The sequence below is a fragment of the Anarhichas minor genome, unplaced genomic scaffold (assembly GCF_050575085.1).
Source record: "Anarhichas minor isolate MPS153535 unplaced genomic scaffold, ASM5057508v1 ptg000018l, whole genome shotgun sequence".
In the NCBI taxonomy this organism is placed as follows: Eukaryota; Metazoa; Chordata; class Actinopteri; order Perciformes; family Anarhichadidae; genus Anarhichas; species Anarhichas minor.
Window position 1 is genome coordinate 11,537,340 of NW_027466464.1, and position 8,201 is coordinate 11,545,540.

General features: G+C 47.8%; 1 protein-coding gene across 2 annotated transcripts; it reads left to right on the forward strand.

The window, feature by feature from the left end:
- Window positions 1-1,320: 1,320 nt before the first annotated feature.
- lig4 (ligase IV, DNA, ATP-dependent) lies at window positions 1,321-6,001 on the forward strand. 2 transcript variants are annotated; one of them, XM_076094624.1, is made up of 4 exons: window positions 1,321-1,457; window positions 2,059-2,154; window positions 2,423-4,493; window positions 4,583-6,001. In XM_076094624.1, the coding sequence occupies exons 3-4, from the start codon at window positions 2,431-2,433 to the stop codon at window positions 5,238-5,240; spliced, it is 2,721 nt and encodes a 906-aa protein (XP_075950739.1). In that variant the 5' UTR covers window positions 1,321-1,457; window positions 2,059-2,154; window positions 2,423-2,430; the 3' UTR covers window positions 5,241-6,001. The 2 variants fall into 2 exon arrangements, with proteins under 2 accessions (XP_075950739.1, XP_075950738.1); XM_076094623.1 differs by having other exon boundaries at window positions 2,059-2,128.
- Window positions 6,002-8,201: the final 2,200 nt, after the last annotated feature.

Here is an 8,201-nt window from a genome sequence, read left to right on the forward strand (position 1 = left end):
TGCAGCCTGCACGGCATCACACAGCCCCCCATACTGGCCAGCTTTCCCCCATACTGGCCAGCTTTCCTCTCCGCTGCATTGTGTGTGTGTGTGTGTGTGTGTGTGTGTGTGTGTGTGCTGTGAAAACACAGCGGGGTCACTGCTGGAGCACATAGTAGCTCCAAACGGACCACCTCCCTTCCCGACAGACGCACGCACATATCCCAGGATCCTCCACTGCAGCAGCAGCGGACAGGTAAACAACCCCTGGCTCTGGCGTGTGACTCCGGCACGCGCTGCTCGCTCCGCCACAGGCGCGGGTCGCCCCCTGTCGTCAGCAGGAAGCAATGAGCAAGACCAAATTTGGGTTGCTGTCAGAAGTGAGGAGTCTCAAAGAATATAATCATAAAAGTCCTCCCCCCCACCTTTACACATAAGGTAGAATAAAGATGCGTACCCTTACTGGTATTGTGATGCTAGTTTCACCTTCATAGATGCTTTTCTGTTGGTCATTCATACCTTTTGTGATCTTGTTTTTCAAATTCGCGCATGCGCCCGCACAAAGGTCAAAGGTTAGGGTCATTGATTGAGCCCCACACCTCATGGCCTGGAAGAGAGAATCGCTGTTTTGCTGCCATCCAAATAAATTACTAAACTGTATAACTTTTATGAAAAACAAACTTTGTGGAATCTACGTCGGGGACCAACCTCAGATACCTTCGATTGGGAACAACACATCACTGCTTTTTCTTTTCAAGTAATGGCATGTACTTGGCGTAACTTGCCTTCTAACGCCGCAAGAGTCAAAACAAGCTGATGATGGAAACAAAGCACGAGGTTAAAAGTTGTGAAGCTGCTATCCAAACACGAACAGGCAAGAAATACGTCTGTGCAGCCTGAAATGACCGAATCGAGGACATGTCAACTGAAATAAGTCCCTTAAATAAGCAAAAAGAATATAGTTATTCTTATCATACAGTATTTGTTTAGTACAAAATGATCCCAGGCCCTTCTGGCATTATCACAATCTTCACTGAAGGTAAGGCTGCTGCATTAATGACCAACCAGGGAGGTCTTAAGTGTTAATAGTGCCACTGCAACCAGAGGACTCTGATCCAAATACGTCCACATAATCATTGTAGCGAAAGGGAAACACCTTCTTGCGGTCAACAAGTGCGCATTCCTGTATTTTACTACCAGTTTACTACTGGCTTACTGGCTCAAGACCAGATCCATTATGGTAAACAACCCTCCCTCAGTGCAGCATCTCGGTGTCGCCCTCTGCTGGCGAAAGGGAGGAGCAACAATGTTGCGCTCTGCAGGGCATTCACACGATAAAGGTTCCGCTTTTGTTTCCGGGGGGAAGGTATTCCTGGCTGGTCCCTGCTCTGAGTACGAGGAAGTAGTCCAACATGTAGCTCGCGGGGAGAAGCCTGCCATTCGCTACCTCTTCTTTGGAGGATAAAAAAGCAAGAAAGGTAACATTAAAACAAACATGTCTTTATTTAGTCAGCTCGTATCGTTACTGTTTCTAAATGAAGCTGGAGAACAACAGCTTCAACGGTCTGTTTTCAAAATTAGAGCGCGACGAACATCCTTCCAGTTTTGATGTGTGTGTGTGTGTGTGTGTGTGTGTGTGTGTGTGTGTGTGTGTGTGTGTGTGTGTGTGTGTGTGTGTGTGTGTGTGTGTGTGTGTGTGTGTGTGTGTGTGTGTGTGTGTGTGTGTGTGTGTGTGTGAACGGAATTTCACATTTAGCTGCCGTTAAAACACTAAATTACTCTTAAATATTGACTAAGTAAATACCCGTAACTTCTCTGGACAGACACGGCGGTACAACACAGACGTCATATGACAACAGATGCTTTTATTTTGAAAATAATCAAACCGTAGTTGACAGTAGCTTTGCGCTTGACATATGAATGTACATTTAAACGTTTATTAGGAGCTAATAACCAGTACGAGATGCTACACTTCACATGAAATTGAATGTGTAAACGTAGTATTGGATTTAATACGTTCCACCATCTTTAGGTAAACTTCTGTGTTTTAGTTTTGTTCCGTTTCCTGTTTGTTTAAAGAGCTCGTTTGGAGACATGTCCGAACCTGTTGAAGTTTGATCTCTGTGGACCAATAATCTGCAACCAAGCAGTGAGTGGAATAACAAGAATTATAATGTATGTGGAAATCATTCAATGTTCATCTGATCACATTATACTATGTTTGTCATAGCCTGTATTCATAATCATAAGGATGTTTTCTTGTTGATATTAAATCAAGCCTGATTGTGAGGGCAAAGATCACAAAAATAACAATGATATCCTCACATTGAAGAGGCTGATATTCAAATCTTTCCATTTGAATTTGTTCAAAATAGATGCTGATTATTTTTCATTTATGATTCATTTATTGGATTTTTCATTTGGCTGATTTTATTTATTTCAGATTTCACCATGGAGGGAACTTCCAGCAGCGATGCTGCAGGTCAGCCCTTTGTTGCTGCTCAGGTCCCTTTCCTTCACCTTTGTAACACTTTAGAGAAAATCCAGAAGTCTAATCTCCGCCCAGAGAAATCCAAGGTCCTTGGGGATTTCATTGAGTCATGGAGGAAGTTTCACTCGGCCCTCCACAAAGACAACCCAGATACAACCGACTCTTTCTACTCGGCCATGCGCCTCATAGTCCCCTCCTTCGAACGAGAGCGAATGGCGTACGGCATAAAAGAGAACATGTTAGCTAAACTCTACATCGACGCGCTGGGCCTCCCAAAGAATGGCCCAGAAGCCAATAAACTGTTGAACTACCGTGCTCCGACTACATCCCAAGGAGAGGCCGGAGACTTTGCTAGCATGGCGTACTTTGTGCTGAAGAGACGGTGCGCCAGCCAAGGAACCCTCAGCATCAAAGAAGTCAATGACTTTCTGGACTCGGTGGCCATCAACAACGCGGACAAGCAGAAGGATCTCGTGAAAAAGAGCCTGCGGCACCTCATCACCCAGAGCTCGGCCCTCGAGCAAAAGTGGCTCATCAGGATGATCCTGAAGGACATGAAGCTCGGGATCAGCAAAGAAACCGTCCTCGGGGTCTTCCACCCGGATGCGGCCGAGCTCTACAACGTCAACACGGACTTGAACAAGGTGTGCCGGCAGCTCCACTGCCCCTCCGTGTCCTTAAGCGAAGTCTCCATCGGGCTCTTCTCCGCTTTCAAGCCGATGCTGGCGGGCGTGGCGAACATCCGCAACGTGGAGAAACAGATGGGAGACGCCCCTTTTTACATTCAGACCAAGCTGGATGGGGAGCGCATACAACTGCACAAAGACGGCGACGTGTACAAGTACTTCAGCAGAAATGCTTTTGAGTACACCCAGCAGTTCGGAGGGTCCCCGCTGCAGGGCTCCCTGACGCCTTACATCCACAACGTTTTTAAAGGCCACGTCGTGAACTGCATCCTCGACGGCGAGATGATGGCGTACAACCCGACCACGGAGACCTTCATGCAGAAAGGGAGCAAGTTCGACATCAAGAAGCTCATGGACGACTCCGAGCTGCAGACGTGCTTCTGCGTGTTTGACGTGTTGCTGGTCAATGACCAGAAGCTCGGCAGGGAACCCCTGAAGAAGCGCTACGAGACCCTTCAGACGGTTTTCACGCCAGCCAAGGGACGGCTGCACCTGGTGCCAAAGGCCGACGCCAGGACCGTGCAGGAGGTGGTGAACGCCCTGAATGACGCCATTGACGGCAGAGAGGAGGGGATCATGGTGAAGGATCCCATGTCCATCTACAAACCTGACAAGCGGGGGGAGGGATGGCTGAAAATAAAGCCAGAGTATGTGGACGGCTTGATGGATGAGCTTGACCTGCTGATTGTCGGTGGCTACTTGGGGAAAGGGAGACGGGGCGGTATGATGTCCCATTTCTTATGCGCCGTAGCCGAGGCTCCAAAGCCCGGCGAGAAACCCTCAGTTTTCCACACTGTCTGCCGCGTCGGCTCCGGCTACACCATGAAGGAGTTGTACGACCTTGGTCTAAAGCTGGCCAAGCACTGGAACATCTATCGGAAGAATGACCCGCCAGCATCCATCCTGTGTGGAACGGAGAAACCAGAGGTCTACATCGAGCCCTGCAACTCGGTCATCCTCCAGGTCCGGGCGGCCGAAATAGTCGGCAGCGACATGTATAAAACCAACTGCACCCTGCGCTTCCCCAGGATCGAGAAGATCCGCGACGACAAGGAGTGGCACCAGTGCATGACCCTGGCAGAGCTGGATCAGTTCCGCAGCAAGGCGTCCGGGAAGCTCGCCTCGCGGCACCTCCACATCGACGGCGACGAACTGCAAAAGAAGAAGCGCAAGCTGCCGGCCAAGCCCAAGAAGGTGGTCGGGATCATCGACCACTTCAAGCCCCAGGACCTCTCCGGGGTCACCAAGGAGACTGATATGTTCGAGGATGTGGAGTTCTGTATCCTGAATGGCACAGAGGATTGCCCCAAGGCTGAGCTGGAGAAGGACGTGGCCAGGTAAAGTGAAAAAAGCCTTTTGTGTCAAAATCAAACAATAGTGTGAATCCTAAATAATGAAATGATTACTGGTGTCTTCGTCTCATTAGGTGTGGAGGGATCGTGGTTCAAAACCCGGGACGGGACACCTACTGCGTGATTGCCGGCGCGGAGAACGTGCGCGTGAAGAACCTGGTCTCGTCCGACCAGCACGACGTGGTGTGGGCCTCCTGGCTGCTGGACTGCCTGGCCCGGAAGGAAGTGGTCCCGTGGCAGCCACGCCACATGATCCATATGTCGCCCTCCACCCGGGAGCACTTCGCCAAGGAGTACGATGGCTACGGCGACAGCTACTTTGCGGACACGGACGAGCAGCAGCTGAGGGAGGTGTTCGGGCGGATGAGCGGCGCGGTGGTGAACGCCGGCCAGGTGGAGCAGCGGTACGGATGGGAGGACCTTCCCACCAGCATGTTCAGACCCTTCCAGGTTTACATGGACAGCTGCGCCGACATAGGAGACCCTGAAACCGCCATAGCTGCCACCTGTTTGGACATCAGGGCTCTGGAGTTTCGCTACCATGGAGGTACGGTGATGCAGAGGTTAGAGGAAGGAGTCTCTCATGTCATCATCTCAGAGGAGACCAGACTTCTGGGTTTAAGGACTCTGAGACGCCGCTTTAGGGAGAAATTTAAGATTGTAAGGGACTCATGGGTGACGGATTCAATCAAAGCAGGGCACCTGATGAATGACACGGACTACTTGCTTTGAAGAGTCTTCTGGTGACACACAGAGGATTTAAGGAGAGAAGTCCTTGTATAGCTAGCGTTTTAATTAATTTACTTTAAACGGGTCGAAAAATAAATAATCACTGTTTTTAAACGACACTGTACCGTACAGGGATGCTACATCTCAGGGGGTTCATGCAAACTTTATGAGTTTTAATTTTAGTCTTCTTAATGAGTGATTAAGGCGGCTTGTTTTTAGTTTTAAATGAATACGCTACTGCAAAAGTCAGAAGGCAATGATTGGTTTTTCAAATTTTTAAAGTTGGAATTAAATTGTGAATTTTATAAATACGGAAGCTGATTAATCTTTTTTCAGATAAACTTTTAGCCGAGCAGTTATTAACACATTTTATGGAACGAGGTTTTCCACAATCGAGGTTTGGGTTTCATTTACTGTTTAAAAATATGAAGCTGCTTTCATCCTAATCCAGCCTTTAGATATGAAATCATGAAACAAAATAATCCACAATGGACTGATATAAATTCACAGATAGTCTATAATAATGTTATCTTTCTATGAGGCAACGGAACCGTGTGTGTAGAATTGTTGGGGGGATTATTGTGGCGAGTGTTGAACATGTCGCTGTCTTTTTGTCATCTGTGTCTTTTTGCTTTTGTTTTTTCACATGTGGAGCACAACTCTAATAAATTCCTTTTTACTCTTTAAAACACGACTTCTGTGTAAAGCGATGGCCTTTGCCTCGGCTCGTCGGCGCTCACTCAGCTGGCCGAGAGAGAAAGAGAGAGAGAGAAAAACACGGTTCCGCTCAAGGCCCTCCGACGAAGATGTGGCCGTGTTTTTCGCCGTCTTCCAAAATGTCACCGATACGCCTTGGGACTCATTGATATGTTACAACCTTCATTACCACGGCCTCTAGGGTGCAAGGTAGCTGCCTGTGGTGTCGTGGGCATTGTTGTGCTTAAATGCCGCATGAATACATTTTCAAAGGCAAAGCGATGAGGTACCTGTTCTCAATCACCTACACCGGAGAACGTCTCTTATTGGCACGTCGCGGCGCTCCCTGCAGGGTTCGTTATTCTGTTCAACAAATTAATTAGAAGTCTACCTCTGAGACAGTCTTGGCTTCAGCAACACAAAAGCATAAAACAGTTGAGAGCATACGATTCAAGATGAAGACATTGTGCCTCGGTAGGCCCTCTTGTAACCCGTCGCCCACTCTGGACTATTTCCAGGTGCTGCAGCGTGAGCGTTGGACTGACAGGCCTCAATTAGAGGAACTCAACCAGCGCTCGTTCCAGCGTGGCCTCGTGTGCACGCGTTGCTTGCAGCACAACCGTTGGTCTTGAAAAGTCTCGACTTGCTTGGTCCTCGTCAGGAGCAGATTGGCAGCCAGCTGAAAGCTAGCGTGGCTGAAACACCGTGCCCTAATGGGATAAATGCCCTAATTGGGATGCTTTTTAGGAGAGATGGTTTCCGGCGAGCACGCTCGGACACGATGGGGAGCAAATGGTTTTGCAAGCGGCACCCCCCTCCCCCCCAGACAACCGGCAGCTACATGCACTCAGCTGAAATATATGAGCTCCTGCAGAGACCAAACAGAGGCTTCGCGGCTGCAGGGGAGGTTTGTCTGCAGCAATTAGCCCGGCGCCCACCCTCAATGGAGAGATTCAATCAAAACAACCGAGAATCAAGCTCCAGCTCGTGCCTCGTACATAATCGGTCTCACATTTCGTGAATATGTTTTATATATGCAACCAACATCGAGCTACGGTATACAGGTTATTGTTGAAATGTCCAACATGTACAAACCATTTTAGTCATTTGCTTCAAATTGTGTCCTTTCTCCTGTGGAGGGGAGGAGCCACTTGAGATAACTGACTGGACGAAGTGGAAGCATGTACGGATAACAAAAAAAAAAAGATGTAGATTGGTGAGATTTAGAGGTTCTCTGTAGGTGTTACCTTCAGCCAGAGCCGAGCCAACGGTTTCCCCCTGCTTCCAGTCTTTAGCTCATGCTAAGCTAAGCTAAGCGTCTCCTGGCTCTAGCTTCATATCTAGCATCATCTGGAGGAAAGTCTGAATAAATAACCAGGATTTTGTGTCGTTTCGTCTGGTTTATTTCCCCTCAGGTTTATCTTGTGGCCCCTTGTTTGGGGGCCCCGACCCCCAGGTTTTGGATCCAAGCTAATAAAATAGTTCCTCTGTGAAAACAATTGCTCTGCCTTCCCTGTAAAGCGGCTGATAAACACCAGATTATTCATAATTTTATGAGAAAAGCTGCAAAAACAGCCTTTGAGTTGAGAACACCGATTTAATTTAAAGGGCCGTACTTTTGTTTTAGCAAATGGTTTTAGCACTTCCACAGATCGATGCACTGATCACTGATCTCTAAAACACAAAGGCAGCCTGTACTTTTGTATGAATAATAAAGTACACTTGAATTTTAAGTGAGATAAAACAAGCTAAATGCATCGGTATTGTCCTTTAAGGAGAAAACAGGCTCCTTTCTTTTGATGGGAGCATCTTGCCTGGAGCTGAAACCAGGTGAGTACCAACCTGTCTGACTGGTACAGTGTCAAGACAACTACAATACAGGCCATAATAAGGCTGTTAGTGGACAATTTCAAAATAAAATCACAGTTATCACAAACTATCCCTAGCAGCACGTTTTATTGTTCTGTGTCGTCAGTACAGCTGATGCTTTCACTTATAGCGGTTGCTTTTTTGTCCTGTATCTTTTGTTCCACACACTTAAATAGTTGAGATAGTATCATCTGACATCATAGGCTTTAATTTTGAAGTCACAATCACAACATTCCTGGTGTCATTTCAGCGGGCTCTCTCTGACTTGACGCACTTCAGTGCCGAGGGATGCGGCGACTGCGATGCGCGCGCATAACGTCAGCGATTGAGAAGTTTGTCAAGGTAGGAAGATTAGGCAGCACAACACCGGATGTTGGGCGATTTCACCATCAAAATAAA